We start from the raw sequence: 19,652 nt of genomic DNA, 5'->3' as shown, positions 1-19,652 counted from the left end.
ACAGTTTATGTTTTATTTAAGTTCCAGATTCAGTAACCCTGGCAGCTATGATGAAACGTGAGCAGAAGTTGAGGCAGTCTCCCAGTTGTCAGAGGGCTATTAATCTACCGCTGTCGTCACGTCACGAAATCAACAGACAGGTACGGCTACGTGTTGTGAGGGAGTTCAACTTACCTGATACAGTGGCGGATCTGCTAGAGGTGAGTGCTGTTTAATCCCCTACATTGATGTGATTTATAGTTAGAAATTTAGTAAATTTTAATAAAGATAAAAAAGTGAAACAAATGATCATAATTATAAACTTTAATGTATATAAACAAATATATACATACTTCTGTTCATACTATTTCTACAATACCAGTGCATAATTATATTTCAATTTTAATTGATTTACGGCTTGTAAAGTTTAGTGCTATGAACTACTCCCTGCAAATCAAAATATTGGTCCAGATCTTATATATAATCTTATATGTATATCAATTCTGTAAACAATGTCCTCGATGTATGATATTAGTATTCAACATTTCTGTTTAACTGGGAAGTCAATTGTAGTATGCTGTTCATTGTTTAAATCAAGAATGAATAGCAGTTAGAATTATTACGTTTCACCGTTGCGTTACATAAAATGTACACTGTTATCAGATTGCATCTGTCGATGAAAAACAAAACAAGATTTCGTTCCCGACATCTCTATTTCACTAGACCACAAAGTAGGTACTTGTAGAACATGACGATTGTATAAATTAACGCCACGTAAGAGATATGCCGCCATAAACGTCAAAATTACTGCAGACTCTTATGAATTTACATAACAGTATTGATTATGCAGCAATTATATTGCCTAAGCACTTTCCGATTAGATAAGTTTAGTTGCGGTTAACAAATTACTTTCGTTGGAAAATACTACTTCTTAATTATTCATTATATATATAACTTTTATATAAAAGTATATAACTTTAACGCTTGGAAAAGCGTTAAAAAGAATCACTGTCATATTTGGTTTTCTCTTGCAGTTGTACAACTCTTAGATATCACGTGTTATTTATCTCTAATATTTTCTATGTACACTAACATTCATACAAATATAATTTACAATTTTCAATAATACAGTACAATGCACGCATAATGCATGCGTTCGTTGTCCCTGAATTTGTACTTCAAAAATATTCCCGTGCAAAAATAATATTCATCAATAACAATTTCTTTAACAATAGAATAACAAACGGGCCGTGTGTTATATAATTAACCATCCTCGTTTGTCGAACAGCTGCACAATTTGCAACAATTTCTGCCTGTACACGCCATCGGCAGTTCGGTTCGAGAACGGGTCACCCTTCACGTCCTTCACTTCTGGAGCAGACTCTTTCGGTGCCTGGATCACCTGCGCCATCATGATGCACTGATTGAACTTGATTGGCCCACAATAATTCACGATCTCGTCAAATTTCTTTTTAGAGAACTTCTCCGTGTCCACCTTCAGTGTCGCTAAAGACTTCACGAAGCAGGTGTAATAGTAGTCGATCATGTCGTCCAGTTCGTTCTTCAAAATGTCGTTGTTCGCGCTGGAGATGAGGAAAAAGATAAGATCCTTGGCGCCATAGTCATAGAGGCACAACTGGAAGTCAACGATTTTCATGTCGATCAGCTCCCCGTGTTCGTCGTGCCTGAACATCATGTTATTCACCCAAAAATCATTGTGCACCACCGTCGCCCATGGTTCCTCTGGTTCTCTAGAGTTTTTATTCAACTGTATACCATACTCAATGGTTCTATCTATGCGGTCGAAGTACGGCTTTGCCTCCGGAATGTCCTTTAAGTCTGCCTGCGCCTTTTTAATCATATCGAGCACGCATTTCTCCGATGTCTCGCTTAAAAGTTCCTTCAACACGTCCGGCATTATTTTCTGGAAGATTTGGGGTTTCTTGATCTTCAGCGCTATGGTCAGAGCGTGTAGCTTGGCCAGTTTGTCCAGCGCGAATTTTACGTGCTTCCTGTCCAGTCCGTGTATTCTGTCTTCAGTGTCGTAACCATTGTATTTCAGGTTCTCCAGAATGATCACTGCCTGCTCGTCGAATATATCCTCGTCGCGCAGACCCAGTCTTCCTGCGAAGTATCTTGGTGCCACGACGCTCAGGTTTTTCTCGTTCACTCCGCTTTCTAATTGGAGCTTCTCGAGCTCCCTCATCATCGTGCTGTAAGCTTGCAGCTCCTTACGAAATGTCACTGGACTGTTGAACAGATCCAACAAATACGCCGAAGTAGGTGGCAGCTTGGCAACGAGGTTCAGGGTCTGCGTTTTGTTAGCCCGCGTTACTATCAAGTTAATGGCCAGCATAATGCTGCCAAAGTTCTCTCCCGGGGCTGTCAATGGTTTCCATTCCAGGCTCTTTATTTGAAAGTCCGTGCCGAGGGTATGGATCAGCAGCTTTTCCAGGTTCTTCACTGGCGACGTTTCGACGGATGGAGTCATTGTTCACCTGAAATTACATTTATTAATTGTTTAAAGGAAGTGTTGATTTTTGTGGTATTCTGTTTGGGAATTATATAGGGCGGGTAGTAACTTTGACATCATGAATGATTTCTCTATTTCAGAATGAAAATTAGAAATAAATTAGAATTAGAAAAGAATTGGAAAAGAATTGGAAATTTTCCAAAAATTTCTATCTATGAAGAAGTCATGTTTGAAAGGTTCTAATCTCCTGAGTATCACATACTTTCTTTAAATAAAGTTTCATTTCTATTTGATATTTTATTTCTATTTCTATTTTTTCATATTTTGTTTCTCAGTCAATCTATATTGCCAGCCTTTAGTCTTCGAGCAAAGAGCGCTTCTGTAATTCTGTAGCTGTTTTTCCGTGTCACGTACAGCATCGCGTAAAACTATAGGCAAATAAGAACTATTTATAAGTAACGTCGCGCGACATTAGTCATCTGTCATTGTTGATTGTTATGGTATGCCGCGTTCAAGCGTTACGTAATTTCAATTATCATATGTATCATCTTCCTCCTGATATTGAGATTCGTTAGTCAATTCTCAAAGACTCATTGCATATTTTTACTCGCTGTGTTTAAGCCTCATTCGAAATTGGACACGTTTAAGCATCATGTCGACGAATTTCCTTTTAGATACTCACGTTTTCGACAGTCTTGTATTATTCAATTACAAAACCAAATTCTCGCGTTTGAATCATTAATCAAAATTATCCTTTCCACGCTTCACTCGCGGAAATGCGAAATCCGACACACTGCTCTGTGCTAGAGGAGTAGATATAGAATGAGCTATTCTAGGCGCCTGAAATCAAGTGAGCAGCTAACGATAACATTTATCAGCAGTATCTACCTCTTTTTTTATGTTAACTTTATCATATACTGATTAGAATCCTATCGCCATATTGTTTGTTTTGAAACTTTTATCTATTTGCAGACAACCAGTGATCATGCAAATTGAAAATATAGATCGCTGATCCTTTTTATCCTGACAGGTTGACCTTAAAAATTTACTTTTTACGAAGAAATAATTGGAGTATACGTTTCGTGGATTGTCGCGTTATGACACGTCGCGTCTTCGACGAAATTGCTAAAAGTTTGCGTTTTGAATAGGAAAATTCCCTTTTCATAGAAGTTCGACGACTATTCGATCTTTTTAATCATTGGATCCTCAAGCTTTTCAGAAAAAAAGTCGATTATCGAAGCTTAGCGTCCATCCAGAAAATCGGAAAGTACCGATAAGAATATTTCAATATTTTAATGAAGCACTATTTAATATAAAAAGACGTCGACGTTGTCGGTACGTTTATTAAGGTCTCTAACAAACCTGCGAGGTTTCAAGAAAGTTGATGGAACTCCCTTGCGAAACGAAACAAAGGATCACTAACAATGCGGTGCTGCTGGTACTTAAGTACTAGTTTGTGTTTTTAGCTTCCGAGAAATCCGTTCGATTAATTAAGCATCGATGATTTATGCGATCGATAGCATAGTGCGTACATGGGTGCAAATGCAAATCAGCTTTAATGGTTCAACTTTTGCGATCGAGGCGGATAAAGGTAGAGGCGTTGCTGGCGATCCGCATCTTGGTAATTTCTAAAAAACTTGCATCATCGGGTTACACGTGGTTTTGCGGCGTATTTGTTCAGTAGAATCGTTCACGTGTCTAATTGCCTTAAGTAGATTCAACGATAACGAAAACAAGCAGACGCCGCGAAGCACCGATGGTTCAGGATGCTTAAATAATTTGCGGTTAATTAGAAATCGCCTTGTCGCTCGAAGACATTAGCGACAATGCGTAGAATGTTCGTTTATTGAACTACACGGCATATTCGACTTTTTACGTGTCTTTTACAAGCCTTGCGTCGCTTCTTTTAACATTAGATTTACGGACATTTATTGCATAGTTTATGCTGTCGCTTCTAAGAAAATTGATGTTCGTTCATTTAGATCTTGGAAATTAGAGGTTTAACAGTAGACAATTAATTTATTCTTAATAAATTCGTATAATCATATGAACTGAAATCAACGTAAACGTTTACTGAATAATGTTTGTGAAACTTCAGATTTACTGACCAAATTTTTATAAAAATTAGAACACGTTTCTTGATTCGAAGGATCTCCTAGTCTTGTATATGCACAAGTGGACAAATTTAATTGAAAGTTTTTCGCGAAAACGCCTTCGTAATTGAAATATTTGCAAAATTAAAATTCTAAAATTGGTCAATTTGAACCAACGAAGTTTTAGGGTTAAAAAGATACTGATTTTCTTAGGAAAATTCATCTAACATTGAAAATTATTTCTCTTTTCTGATCGTTTCAATTTTGTATTCAGTTTTCTGGGCAATAATGTTTGACAGTGAAATTATTTAATTACTTTACACTATTCAATTTAATAGTTACTAAAGTATTTAACTTCTTTAAAATGCAATATATTAAACTGCCATAATTTATTATGTTTGTATAATATATATCGAAGTACGGGAACAGTGTGCCTTTTGCCAAACGAATTCGCGTTACACATGCACGCTTAGATAGCATTACACTAATGTATCTGGATTATTAATAGTATTTCCTGATGCATATGCAATTCTGTATTCTGCTGTCTGCTGGAAACCATTGTAATTTATGCGATAAAACGCTTCGCCAATTTTACAGCTGGGAGATAAGTTTCACGTATTAATTAAACGCCCCTCGATGTAATCAATTTCAAACAGAAAGTGTAGAGACACTTACATACATCTAACCATTTACTCGAGAATAGATTTATCAGAAAATTAAATTCACATGTGTGTGCGCGTGTTTGTGTTATGCGCGATAATGATACTTTCTACTCTTCAAAGAATATTCACATTTCTAAAATGTAATATGCAAAGGTCGGAACTGAATCGAAATGACTTTTCTCTGTTATTAATAGAATCCCACTGAAAACAATGAAGAATATCGAAGCACCTTCATTAAATTCATTAGTTTCTCTACAATTTCATAGATAACATATTACTGTTTATGCAATATACATTGTTTCAGCAACAAAATGGCCAAATTTATTGAAATTCATGTACCATTTTATTTATAAGATATTCCGTTTTACAGATTATTCTCCTTTCTCTCACAATTTTTCTTTTAATCGATCATCAGACTTTTAAGACTTTACTTTTAGATTCTACGAAAAACAATACCACTATAATTAGAATTAATTGACGAAAATACCTAAATTATCGTATGATAATGCAACAAAGATCGTTTCCCTGAACAGGTAAAGGCTGTTTAAGTTTTTCCGGTCGAAGATCGCGGGTTGAATCTTGATCAACGATTTTCTCCGTGTAACCGACGCAAAATAACGGTGACAGATTATTTATAATAGCGAGGAGCAGCGCGATGTTATCGGGAACAACTTCCGCGATGGTCCTTAAACAGCGTTTTCACACGCGAATGGGAGGGAATCTCGGCGGGCTTGAATAAATTACCGGTGATTTCTGCTTCCGACGGATCAGCCGTCACGTGAGCATTTTGTTGCAACGTGCAGCGCATTCCGCACGATTTTCGGTCGGTTTAACCGTTTGAGTGGCACGTGCCTTTGCGGACACTTCTTTGCGAACTTTGCTACACTGCTTTTGTTTCAGCTCAGAAATTGAATTATGCTTTTCTATTTGAAATTGATTTGTTTTATTTGATAATATTTTGTAATAATTATTTTATAATCAATAAAATTTATATAATTATATATTAATTATATATAATTATATTAATATTAATTATATATAATTATCAATTATATTTTATTTAATATATAAAATATTATCAAATAAAACAAATCAATTTATATATATATTATTATAAAATAATTGTTTTAATTATTACATTTGATGCTATAATAATAATATAATAAAACGCAGCGTGTTGCAAAGTATCTATATTATATATAATATATACTATAGTATCAAATATAATAATTAAAACAATTATTTTATAGTAAATGAAACAAATATTATATATATACATATTCTATTTCATTGATTTATATCTACGCAGCGACATTTTCACGGAAACAACTAGTGTGCATTCAGCCTAGATGCGAACGCACTTCATGCATCCCTGGCGAAATGCGTTCGACTTCGTTGCATAACGCGACGGCAAGCAGTTGCACACGCCACGATAGATTGTTATCAGGGAAATTGAACGCCTTTATAGAGACTGTTAGTTTCGAACGACGATCATTTGTCGTAGAATTGTTTCAAGCATTCAGTGAATTTTCACAACTTACATTCGGCTGTCCCTTAATTTGAAAATAGTCTTTGATTCAGTATTCGGTGAATTATCAGATAAATATGATTGTGATTTTGATAAACCAGATGAAATGAATTGATAAGATGGCTTTCCAATGAAAAGTTATTTACGTGTTTCTTGCACTTAGTTTACATAACACTGGAAAACACAAAGAATTTAAATAATATAAGGCAGTAACTATGTATATTATAGTTATAATTATAATGTTACTTCTCTGGCAATGTACACGTTCTTTTTCAAACGCATTCTGCAAATTATTTTAAGCAGCAAATATTTATGGAAGTTTTAAAAAATACTGGAAGACATAACTTTTCCCATTACCAATAATCTTTTGTCTATATTTCATAGTTATCTTATCTGTTTCTGCATTATGAAGGTCTGCTAATCGTTAGACTAACGCAAGATAACGCATTTAAACTCAGTACTAAGAAATGACTAGTTTAAATTAACTAACTGTGCATAAGACTTGCATATTATGTACGAAAATTCTTTGTTACATGAGAAATATGGGGATTAAAGAATTCTCGTTTAAAGGATCCCTTACAATATGACTCAGTTTCACTTTAATTGCTTATGTATTAAAGAGAAAATTAATTAAAACACTGTTTCCAAGTTGATAATAGTCAAAAACCAAAATATTGCGATAATGATAAGTTTATGTATTCTATTTCGTTAAAAGGAAAATTTTCTTCCGTTTCTAAATTTCGTGAATACCATTTTTCTGAAACACACACTGCTTTTATGCAACGAAACAGTTACGTTCAGACATAATTGATTTACATTGGTACAATTATTAACCTTGACTGGCTCCGTTGCGTTATTGTCGAACTATGTTATTGTTCGATTGGAAAAACATCGGGAATAGGAGTGACGGGAAATCGCCGCCAATCGAAATCAGATACCCGCTTCCTATTGTTTTAATTGCATTTCCCTCATACATATTTATTCGCCAAGTGGTATTTCAGGCTTCCTTTTAACCGCGACCAATTAATTTATCGCCTGAGAGGGAACGTGTCAGAATTACTGTCCACCATTTCCATCAAAGATTTCCATTGCTAGATACACAGAGCTCTTTCATCGTTTGTTACGAGAAATGATTATTAAGTTTATTATTCATTCTTTTGATCCATGTCATGAATTTGATCTAACGTCAAGAAACATTGGTTATCTTCTGTACAGAAATAAAGAGGACGCCAAGGAATCCCTTTTGCTTAATGGCTGAGAAAAATTGATTTCTTTTGCTTCTTTGTAGTTTTATGTTTTTAAATACCATTTTGTCTGTTCTCTGAAACAATATCTTTCTCAATTGTTCAATATGCAAATATTTTTCTCCGTTTCTTAGAAACTAATAAAAAATGAAAACTTAAGAACTAAAAAAGAAGTTCCTCCCCATTTCTTAAGAACATCATTCAATTTTTCCTCTGAAACAATATCTGTCGCAACTGTTCAATATTCAAATGTTTTTCTCGGAAAAAATGTGTTGGATATTTCTCGAATATCGTTAAGTAAACCCACAACATCTCTTCATTGACGCGATCGTTACTTTCGTTTAAGAAATTCGTTAATGTTGTCTTACTCTTCGATTTTAATATGCACCAGAGGTCATCATCAGCAAAATTGCCCATTCAGGAAAGATTTTTATTCGATATTACCCACGTCTATAACTATGCAGGAAGATATTAAATAGAATTACGTGTCAGTTTGAAGCGATTTCTATCTACTTCGAAGACAAAATGCAGAACCACTGATTATTACGTTTGTGTAATTGCAGATTTTTTTTATGAGGAATCCTGACATATTTCTTTGTGCTCCCGTGGAATATAGAATAGAACGTACAATTCATTTCCGTGCAAGCTATTTAACCAACTGCATACATGAATGATAACGGAAAATGCACGAGAGCTGATTAACTGATTCGTTACTTAACTTCTAGGGGTCAGTGTATGAGTCAACAGTAATAAAACTGCATTACGTCATATACTTTTTAACACGTGTCGTACCACGTGATGAAAATATTTCGACATTTGCATTCCTATCTACGAATTATATTTAACTAATTGTTTTTCTTGACACTAGACGCATAATATTTCTACATTATAACAGTCTGCGATACAGTAGATTAATCGTTACTTGTGACCGACATTAAGCGCTATCAAACATTCAAATTGTCCAATTATCGGATGAATCCAAAATTATTGTAATGGTGATCAATGAAAAGTGAAGTTTCACGTATTACCTCTGGAATTATTCATTTATTTCTCTTAACACTAAACGTACTAGTCGAACAATTGGTTACAAAACGAAGTTAAAGATGTTGGACAACAAACTTCTCTTAATGGAAAAGCTTCGGTGTTTCCAGACTAAAGAAAGTGATTTCGATTTCTTCTAAGTAGAGCCCGATAGTTACAGGAAGAAAGTGGGAAGAAGTGTTTCAAGCAGTGTTCGAAGCAAACTGTACAGTTTGGGTAATGCAACATGAAACGAAGTGAAATTTGTTAAAATTAAACGTAACCTTTGCATTTGAATAATACATAGTGTGTAATGAAATATATTTTCCTAAGAACAGTAGAATAAATTCCATAATAAACCTCCGTAAACCTAGTGTCAAGCACGATTCGCGAGATTCGGTGATTGCACTGTAAAGAAAATTATTTCGATTTTTTCTAAATAGAGTTTGATATAATTCGTAGTTATTAGTAATCATTATTAAACAGAAATGCTGAGAAATTATGTGAATAACATGAAGCGAAGTGAAATTTGTTGAAATCAAATGAAACCTTCAGATTTGAATGATACATAGTGCGTAACGAAATATAGTTTGCAGTAACAGTGGAATAAATTGGATATTAGTCGTTCATAAGGCTAATGTCAATCAACGTCGAATAAAGGAGAAAACCTGCGCGGTTGATTTAACAGTGAAAACTGTACCTCTTCCTCGCTGCGTCTTTGGGAAATTGAAAAATTGTCCTTGATACCGGCAGCTTTCAATGACCCGAATTCCGCGGGGACCGATCAGCAAAATGCAGCCACGGCAAATGTTGAAAAAACACTGTTAAACATGCCGCCGTTTGGTCGCCATTAAGGCCGCTTACAAGCGGACTCTATTTATAGTTTGCGCAGCGCATCAAGGAATCTAACGTAACGCGATAAGTGTCGCATACGTGACGGCAACTCGACCGATGTACGGTCCGTTCTTCCGATCGTTTCCCCGAAAAAAGAAATCCTTCTGGTTACCTAGTGGTTTAACTGATCTACTGGCCCGCATGACCTTTAACTCTTTGCTCTATGATATCGTGTTGGACTCTTGGTGAGAATTTCAACATTAGAACTACTGTACTTGTCGAACTGATAAGTTTCAGTTTTCGTATTCTTTAGAATAAATAGTTTCACTATAAAAGTTTAACCTTTTGCACTCCAGAGGCGCCTCCAGGTCATCAAATGATTTGACACAGCAAAACTGTAAACTTTGATACTTAATATTAATCTTTGTATAATGCATCAATGTACGAAATATTGAAAGAAAATAGTTCTCTTCCTCAATGCATGTAAGATTTCTTAATTCAATCTAAGAATATTTTCATTAAATCAATCTAATTTGAATGCAGTACGTATTTTTCACTTAATAGTTTCAGTGTTAAACTGGATCCGGCAGATCTAAATGGTAGTTGCTTTTTCCGAGTGCAAATCAGATCAGTTACTTTTCTGTTGTCAATCGTTAATAAAGTGATTGATTAACTTAGACTTTCATACAGGCGGATGTAAATTTTAACGTTGTCGTAATTACGAAGTTAGGGGATATTTTCAAAATTACCGAATTTTGAAATACTACACTAAATTTTAAATGTAGATTATTAGAATCGTCGAATACACTGTCAAGTTGTATTTGGAGATTAACATTCATTAAGTCCGTACTACGTAAATTTCGAAACAGTTGTATGAATATTACAACAGTTTATGGTTATAAGAATATTATAACTGAACAACTATTTCCATTAGATCGTTGAAAGTTTTGGTTATCCACGGATTCAACGATTCAGATCATTGGATCGTATCTCGTGATACGATCGTATGTCAATTGTCAAACACGCTTCGAATTATTTCATCTCGAATTGTCATTCACCGCGATTGTTAGTTACTCAATTAAATTGAGTAATTAAGGTTCCACTGTGCAGTTCGAAAAGAGAATGATAAGCTGGTGCACCGTTGCACGCGAAGTTCCCTTTCGTGCGCTTGGGCGTTTGATTTCGGAGTGACGAAGGTTCAATTACTTCTGACGCAAGATTTCAAATGTTCCACAGAGTAATCAAAGGTTTTTTCATTTTGAAAAACAGCCAGGTAACTCCGCGGAACGTGGAATTACATTCTTCTATTATTGTACGGGATGTTCGGACGCGATTGCGTGGAAATTGATGTTTTAGAACCAGGGGATTCGAAGTGCAAGGTAGCATTACCAAGCGAACTTGAGGCTGCAAGGCACAAACAAACGCAGGTGAAGGAAACATGCACGTGTTACCTCTGTAATTACGGAACCGCTGCATTTAATGAAATGTTGAAACGAAATACAAACCGCCGTGCATAAAGTGTTTAAGAGATAAAAGGCGTTTAGTAACTCTCGTTTCCGTGTGAAATTATCTATTAAACAGCTGGCTGAAAGCGTTGTTTTTCATACTCATTTTTATACTACCATGAAGTATAAAATTCATATCCGAGAATGTACGAAGAAAATATGTAACTTTGATCCTGAGAGTGTTACAATTTTGCAAGGCAGTTCAACACAGATTTATCGATTAGAAAATCTATTGAACTATCAGTTTATCAGCAAATGAATTGACTATTTTCGCAATTATCGTTATTAACGCTAGAACTACTACTTGATATTTCTTTCGCGATTACTGAAGAGGTACGAACATCTCTGAGAAATCACTAAAGAAGCTGATTATGTAATACCTACGCTGAAATTTAAATCAAATCTTAATAAATCCACGTCTGTAGTTTTTATAATGAAATTTTCGAAAGTCAGTTTCAGTTTTTTCACATTTTCCATGTTTTTCCTGTTTCTCAGTTCTATTCTATGCATTACCTTTTCCCGAGGGTTATTGTGATTATGTTATTGTTGTACGATAAAATTGTTTTTAATATTACTCCGTTATAAATCGAGTTGCACAGGATACTTGAATTATTCCGATTATTTCACGTATGATGACAGACCACAGGGAAAGGGAGATTCGACACGCACCAATTTAACACGTAAGTGGAACGCTAATGACGAAACCTGCCGGAAGAGAATAATAGAAAAATGCAGCGTTTCTTTGGACCTAGTTGACCACACGCGAAAACCGACACACTGACTTTCTTTTCCCTCCGCGCGATTCGTCAATTATGAAGACATTAGGCCAGGAGAAAGTATCGGAAGCTAGAATGGTAGCGGATTATTTTTCGCAAGCAGATTCACATTTCGCTGCGCCTGGTCTCGATTTGCAATCCCCAAACACCTAGCGCGGCATATTAAACATTTCTGTCTTAACACAATGTTTCTAGACGACGGTACTTTAATTGATTGCCAGAGGGTTGAAAGTCAGCATTGAGTGTCCTCCAAATTCATAATTTTTTCTTAAGATCCTTGGACAGTTAAATCGTTGAACATTTTTGTTTAAAGTTTCGCTATGATGTTTTTAGAAATAGTGTAGCTAAAAAATTGAAAATCAGACTAGAGTATCTTCTAGATTGATGTAAGTTTGTTGTTAAAATGACTTTTAATTGATTATTAAAATTAAGTTAGTAAGCATTCGCGTATGACACTATTACTGAGCATTTAACATGTAGTATGTAATCGTTAAAAACTGAGATTTAGTGAAATTACTTATTTTTCGAGTTATCACGGATATTTATGTGGCATTTTTAAGATATCGGTAATTGTAAAGTAAGAATCTTGGAATCAGCTGTTTTGATTGATACGCGGTTCTTCTGTGAAAGTTTTAGTACAATGTTTCTATAGCTAGAGAGTAGAAAGTGAAACGAGGGTATCTCCTAGACTAATGGAAATAAATCTTTGTTATCTCGAGTGTGTCTTTCCAGTGGCGAACTGAGTTAATTAAGTCGTCCATTGCTTTCATTATCGTTGGAACGTCGTTTCCTTGGTTGCAGATGAGTTTTAAATGGTATATAGCGCATCTGTGGCACTTCAGGCGACTCCTAATGAGAGGAACATTGCTGTTTATTGTCGTTCATCATCTCTGATGATGCTCCACTACTCCCAGGCATGTTTTAATTAAGCGAGAACATGACGAAGCTTTTTTTTGTATTTGAAATAAATCCTAGACGAAGAGTATAGTTTATTAGTTGATTAGTTTATTAAAATACTAACGGTATTTTAGATTGTTTTAATTTAGAAAAATGTTCATTGAACTGGGAGCAATGTAATCCGTTTTCGTTGAATCTATTCGATCAATTTTGATTAATTTAATTGAATAACTCGATTAGAGCTATACCTTTATTATAATTAAATGTTTCAAAATCATTCCAATTAAAAGAATTATCCTACTTTTATTAAAAATTGTTCCGTACTTTATTGCTGATCGCGTTTTCACTGAGAAGAAACTTCGAAGTTACAACTTTAATCGAACAAAAACTACACACTGATTATGAGACATCATTTTCTGCTATTTCATCGTCTCATGACAGTTCTAGGGGGCATTGCACTGATTGAATGTATTACTTCTTGGTTTCTAGAACTTCAATTGAATTATCATTAAAATTCAATCAAATATGTAACACATTTGAAATATATAATGCGTCAATTCTATTAATCATCTATTAATCAGAATAAGAATACCATTTATCTTGGATTATTATCGTTTCTTATCAGTTCCAAAGGAATTTAAATTGTACACAAGTTATTGCAGTTCTATTAAGCCCATGCTTGAAGAGACTATGAATTCCAGCTACAGTTGCGTTGCTCTTTAGTGTTTGCTAAAGATAGTCGTTATCAAACATTCAATATTAGTACTCGCGAACTAGAACAATTCCACACGCCGTATGATATAATATCTCAAACAATAGAACATACAACTTCGTTTGCGCATCGAATGAACAAACAGCATACGAAGATCTCTTCAAATTGTTTACATATTAATACCTATAATTTACCAGAAATAAAAGAAACTGAGAAATAGAGAAGAAATATTTAATGTATGCTTAAAAGAAATAAATAATACTTAGATTTGTTAAATTTATTTGAAAATTTTCATTACGTGTCCGATACGATATTATAATTTAATCGTTAATATCATCGTAGCAACGATCATATCAACAGCGTCACGTAGCTCTACTATCTCTGCTTTCTAACCAAATCGCCGTGTGGTCGTGAAAGTGTTAATAATAATATTAGAACGTCCCGTGAGTTCGTGCCATGGCATGTTTATAGATTTCGCGTTACGTGTTGCAATCACAGAGCAATACGAGAACTTGGTGCAGAATCTGTAATTTATTTAGCCCCAAGATTCCTATTTGGGACATTGCATTTTTCTGCAAATCAATTACAAATTTTGTACAATAATAAAATCTTGCAGCACCATTTCTGCACACGGCACACTCGTTATTGTTCCCGTTATCACTGACATCTCGATATCAATGCTTATTTCGCAATAGAGAGAAGTGGTTGCATCACGTTTATAAAATACATTAATACGTTTAAATACATAAATACGTTTCGTTTCTAGAGAAATTAGGTTCTTAATGGGTTAAGAATGCTTCGAAAACTTATGCTTCTGTTTAGTTGGTAGAAGTTATAAGAGTTCGGTATTTAATTCTATATTTAAAGAATTCGATATTTAATTTTATATTTAAAGAATTTGATATTTAATTTTATATTTAAAGAATTTGATATTTAATTTGATATTTAATTTTATATTCAAAGAATTTTATATTTAATTTTATATTTAAAAACTTTTCTGTTTAATTTTTCATTTAAAGACTTTCACATTTGATAAAATATTTCATATATGATAAAAAAAATAAATGGCACTACCAAATATAAAAATTGCGGTCCCGGCCGCAAGGGATTAGAAGAATAATTATCTCCCGATGGAAGTTCATGGGAGGCTCCATTCTCTCCGCTATTCCAAGGCGCTTTTCTCTGGAGATCTTGTGATAACACGTGCGCCAGCAGGAAAAATTGGCTCGTCGCGCGTCGGAGGCGTTCTCTACGGTAAACAGTAAACAGCTCGCGCACGGGTTAATCATCATTTGCATGTGCACAGACACGACGAGCGTTCCGCGAGAGTCGTCGCATTGTCACCGGCGAAAATGCGGTAACCTTTCCGGTGAGCGCATAATCGCCGGTAGTTTTCCAATCGATCAGTTACCTATTTTGATGATAATTTCGTAATTACTCGGTACCGGATATGCACATGGCTGCAGCAATTCTAATGCGTCAATGAACGGGGACCGATTGTGATTACCATCGCGTGTCATCGTGCCAATATGAATGATTTAACCCCTTCTCCTGTAGCATCGACTCAGGCCGGTGATGGTAATTTTCAACTAAATTTGGCAAATCTAAATATTGTACAGTTTACTTTTCGTATAGATGATATATTTGTTTGTTGCCGATATTTAAGGATTTAGAGGAAACTTTAGAGAATATACATGAAATTTTATTTTTCTAGTAAATTATTAATAATAAAGTGTGGTTTTGTCAAGCACAGTTGCGAAAGAAATAATAGGACAGTGTATAATAATCTATTTTTAACCTTCTCTCCCATAGTATCGAGTCAGGCTAATAATAATAATTTTGAACTGAAATTATCAAATCTAAATATTGTTCGGTTTACTTTGAATAAAAATGAATGATTGACTTGTCTATTATCAATATTTAACATCAAAACTGCCGAGCAATTTACGTGATTTATTTTCAACTGATTATTCAGTATTCGTAATTAATCAGACTAAAATTACTCGTCATTCCACTAATCTCACGTCAAAATAATCGTGTCTATTATGAATATAGTTTAATTCATAATGTTGTTATGTGTAGTTCATTTATGATTTGTATCATTAATTTGGAAAAGAAGATCATTATTTACATATTGCGAGTGGATAATGTTTTCATGAATAATAATGGAAATATTCGCACGAAATGGTAATCTTTGCACGAATAAAATATTATTGCTAAAACGAATGAAAAATTCAACAGAAAATTTGAGCAAAGAATCAGTATTTACGAAACTCGTTATGGAAGATGTTTCTTTTTAAACTGACCTACATAAAACAGCTGATGCCAGTGGGAGAATTCTTCGATTACGTTTTCATGAATGAAAATAGCCGGACACACGTTACCACTTTGTGTTAGCTCAAAACGTGGACTGTTCTATTTGCGAGGCGGTGTTTGCTTTTGGCATTGGTCGCTTGATTCTAAAAACTAGAGCCGAACAAAAACTCGTTGTTCGTGTTAAGTGTCAACTAAATTGAAAAGTTGTTTGAAACTGTACTAAACCGTTTACTGAATTGACTTTCAGATGAACAATTCTTTAATCAAATCAAATGCACAGAGTATTGATAAAGTCTTTCAACTGTATTCGATTGATTGTACGATTGAAATGATCAGCAAGAAGCTGAATATCATTACTTTCTGACACGTGGTAAATATTCAATTTCATTCTAACTTCATTACGAATTCAATTGAGACTCAAGTAAACATAACTGAAAGTATTTTAGTTACGATAATTGTGAAGTTAAATATTCTAATCACTCAGTCGTTTCGTGACTTCCGCACGTATCGTAATCGAGTGTTGACATTGCAGGAACATGAGCTAAGACGCTCAGAAGCAGCGTTGGAAAACATTGAACTAATAGCGTGGAAAATAAAATCTTTCTCAGTTTTCGTGTAATGAACTCTAAAAATAGATTCATTCGAAAATATTTCTATTTGGCCTTGTCTACACGATTAAAATATTTCATTTCACATTATATATTATTCGAATGAAAACATTTCATTCGTTTTCGAAAAATTCCACTTCATTTTGTATTATACTATCCAAATTGTTTTAGACACTGCTTCTTAAACTACTTTTTATTTAATGCTTTGAACACTAATTAAAACACTTCTCCCCAGATTCTCTATTTAATAATAATTACTAACAACTACGAATCCTGTCTAAAGCAAACCGAGATCATTTTCTTCAAACTCCAAACACCGAACCTTGCGAATCGTGAACAGTACAACTACCGAGTCAAATTCACTTTCTGAAATTTTTCTATAGAAACTCTAAGAATACGTTTATCTAATTTACAATTGTGTTCGCGTATCATTAAATTTCCTTCGCAATTTTCAGAGAATCATGTTACCTTCTCAATGACTGCAAAAAGAAATCAAGAACGAGTCATTTCGAAGACGAGTCCCCAGAAGAATTAACGTTCGTTCGTTTAGATCTAGGAAATTAGACGTTCAAAAATAAACAATCAACGCACGCATTCGCATACTCACATGAAATCAACGTAAACATTAACCTAATAATGTTTGTGAAACTTAACACCAGATTTACAGACATTACCGTAAAATTTATACTGTCCCTATAACAATATTCGTTCGTTTAGATCTGAGAAATTAGACGTTTAAAGACATGACACATCATTCTGAACCAAATATCGTAATAACGCATAATTGCATCAATCAAAATCCACCGGAAAGTTACCCAAATGTCGTCTATAAAATTCAATATCACTGAAATTAGCTCGTTCAGTGAATCTAGCGTTAACACACGTCGAATCCGCGAATCTATCGTTAACCAATCTTGTTCACCATGTGACGAGAACCGCAAAGCTACCGCTCGAAGTGTCAACAAAAACCCAACCAGAAATTATTCGAAACGTTTGCTCTGTTGAGTTTTGAGATTCTCGCGAGAAATAATTTGAACGAAAAGTTCGCGGAATGGAATACCTGTTGCAGTGTTCCGAGTGTTTTCAGACGATTCGCGAAACGCAATTGCAACCGCTGTGATTCCGAATGCACTCGATGCGGCTGCCTGGCACAGCGAAGCCGTGACAACTGAGCGCAGCTTCGTTACCGTTTGACTTTGACCCCTATTCTCCCTCTTTTCGACGCTCATTGATGGTATCTCCTTCTTTTAGCTTCGATACGGATTTCAGGCCGAACGGCACGCGTAATAACGAGCCCGGCTCGAAGGGATGCACTACTCCCACGCTATTCAGCGAATGATAATCTCGCGTAGGGATGGGAATGACACTCTCGCGATCACAGTTCGACGAATATTTAGAAGGCAAGCTGTCCTAGACGAGAATCACCGACGTTCGATGCTAACACTAAAACTACCGAGCAGTTAAACTGACCTTTTCAAACTCCTTTATATAAACTCCAAGAGTGCATCAATTAAGACTTTAACTGATTACCAATTTAGTTTGCGCATTGCTACATCAGTTTCTTCATTATTTTCTTAGAGGAACAGCTGTTATCTTTTTAACACTATTCCTACGACACTCCACGTATACCTATTCCTACCGCGACCAGTTAAATGACTGGTCTTTAGCACAACTTATATTTTTTAATATAGAATGAAGATAATAGCCAATTTGACAGTATACAAATATAGTTTCTTTTATTTAGAAGTATATAATTTATATTTTATTCGGTTTCACCGCATTTTTTACAAATAGGTTTGTCGATTGCACATTTCCCAAACACGTACTTTTTACATTTTAGACAGATTTTGTTAGTCTTATTGTTTATGCAATATCTTATTTGGCATGGTTTCCGTTCGGGTGAGCCTTTACTTGTATTTGTGACGAGTGTTGCTTAATTTTCTTTGCCTAACTCTAGCTCTTTTTGATATTCAATGGCAAGTTCTTCTGCCAATTGAAATAAAAATTCCTGCCTCGAAATTTCTTCTCCCGTGGATTCTTTATATAAAATCCATGCATTTATCCTGGCTAAATCTAGGATATTGAAAAATACCTGTAAAGGAGATCTCCGACATTTACATTTTACCGATTTACCGAGGCCGATAGGCGAGCGAGAACTGTAAACACTTGGAAGTACCGTAAAGCAGTCCCTGAAAGGCACTTTTTGGCTAAAATCATGCCACAACTGCATTACCTTTCGTTTGTAACGACTTTATAGTTTCGGAATTGAGTCTTTGAGAGAATACTATTACAAAAAGATGTAAATCGTTCTACCGGTCAAATGACCGGTCGTGTTAGGTAAGACAGGCTACAAACTTTTTTCAGAAAATAAACAATAAAAAAAGGTGTGAATATTGAAAAATATTTTATATATATATTTTAGGAAAAGTCTATAGGAAATTCTAATCGAAATTTTAAAAACAGTTATTTGACTGGTCGCGGTAGGAATAGTGTTAATAATTGCGAAAAGAAGAAATCAGGAATGAGTAATTTTGACCCGTCTGGTAGTTTTAGTGCTAAACGCATCGGAACCGGCTGGTTGAAAAATTCGATTGATGATTCTGCGTTTTCACCCGTTTAACACTACCCGACGAGTGAAATTGACTTCAGAATTGTTCAGTATTGAAATGAATTATGTGAGTATTTCAATTATGAAGCCGATTTGTGAAAGATTCTGAAATTTGGTAAGAATTTAATAAACACATATATTATTTAGTTTGTTTGGATGCAAGTTACACATTATTCCTCTGTTATCAACGATTATACCTTAGAGCACGCGTTGACATAGGATAAGATTGGAATTTTCTCTTATTTTCAATGAATCATTAATAACGAAGTAGTTAGATCGATCACAGTCCAGAAAGAAATCACAAGACAAGGGGTTAAATCGAATGCAACGGGTTGAATACGTAAGAAACGATACAAACAACAAATCACGCGAAACAATTGAAATAAAGGCACAATCT

At 34.8% G+C, this 19,652-nt stretch overlaps 2 protein-coding genes across 14 annotated transcripts in view; one reads left to right on the top strand and one right to left on the bottom strand.

Annotated features, from left to right (window-relative positions):
• The window catches only part of LOC116431092 (BTB/POZ domain-containing protein 7), a 31,752-nt gene that overhangs the window by 6,031 nt on the left and 6,069 nt on the right, over positions 1–19,652 (top strand). For 9 of the 10 annotated variants that reach the window (XM_031986034.2, XM_031986038.2, XM_031986032.2 and 6 more), the window contains one exon: positions 22–200. In XM_031986034.2, coding sequence (XP_031841894.1) covers positions 22–200 — 179 coding nt within the window. The remainder of the gene's footprint in view (positions 1–21; positions 201–19,652) is intronic. The other variant, XM_031986040.2, reaches the window with a different exon arrangement.
• Positions 286–17,875, bottom strand: LOC116431094 (uncharacterized). 4 transcript variants are annotated; one of them, XM_031986044.2, is made up of 2 exons: positions 17,708–17,875; positions 286–2,477 (listed from the first exon to the last, which is right to left on the bottom strand). In XM_031986044.2, the coding sequence occupies exon 2, from the start codon at positions 2,468–2,470 to the stop codon at positions 1,235–1,237; it is 1,236 nt and encodes a 411-aa protein (XP_031841904.1). In that variant the 5' UTR covers positions 2,471–2,477; positions 17,708–17,875; the 3' UTR covers positions 286–1,234. The 4 variants fall into 4 exon arrangements, with proteins under 4 accessions (XP_031841904.1, XP_031841905.1, XP_076228042.1 ...); XM_031986045.2 differs by lacking the exon at positions 17,708–17,875 and adding an exon at positions 9,700–9,853; XM_076371927.1 differs by lacking the exon at positions 17,708–17,875 and adding an exon at positions 3,815–3,931.

The sequence above is a fragment of the Nomia melanderi genome, chromosome 1 (assembly GCF_051020985.1).
Source record: "Nomia melanderi isolate GNS246 chromosome 1, iyNomMela1, whole genome shotgun sequence".
Lineage (NCBI taxonomy): Eukaryota > Metazoa > Arthropoda > Insecta > Hymenoptera > Halictidae > Nomia > Nomia melanderi.
The sequence above is the reverse complement of the archived record's forward strand: the minus strand, read 5'-3'. Positions and strand labels throughout refer to the sequence as shown.

Excerpts from the sequence above, each read along its gene's own strand:
- LOC116431094 (XM_031986044.2), bottom strand. The coding sequence starts at position 2,470 with ATGACTCCATCCGTCGAAACGTCGCCAGTGAAGAACCTGGAAAAGCTG.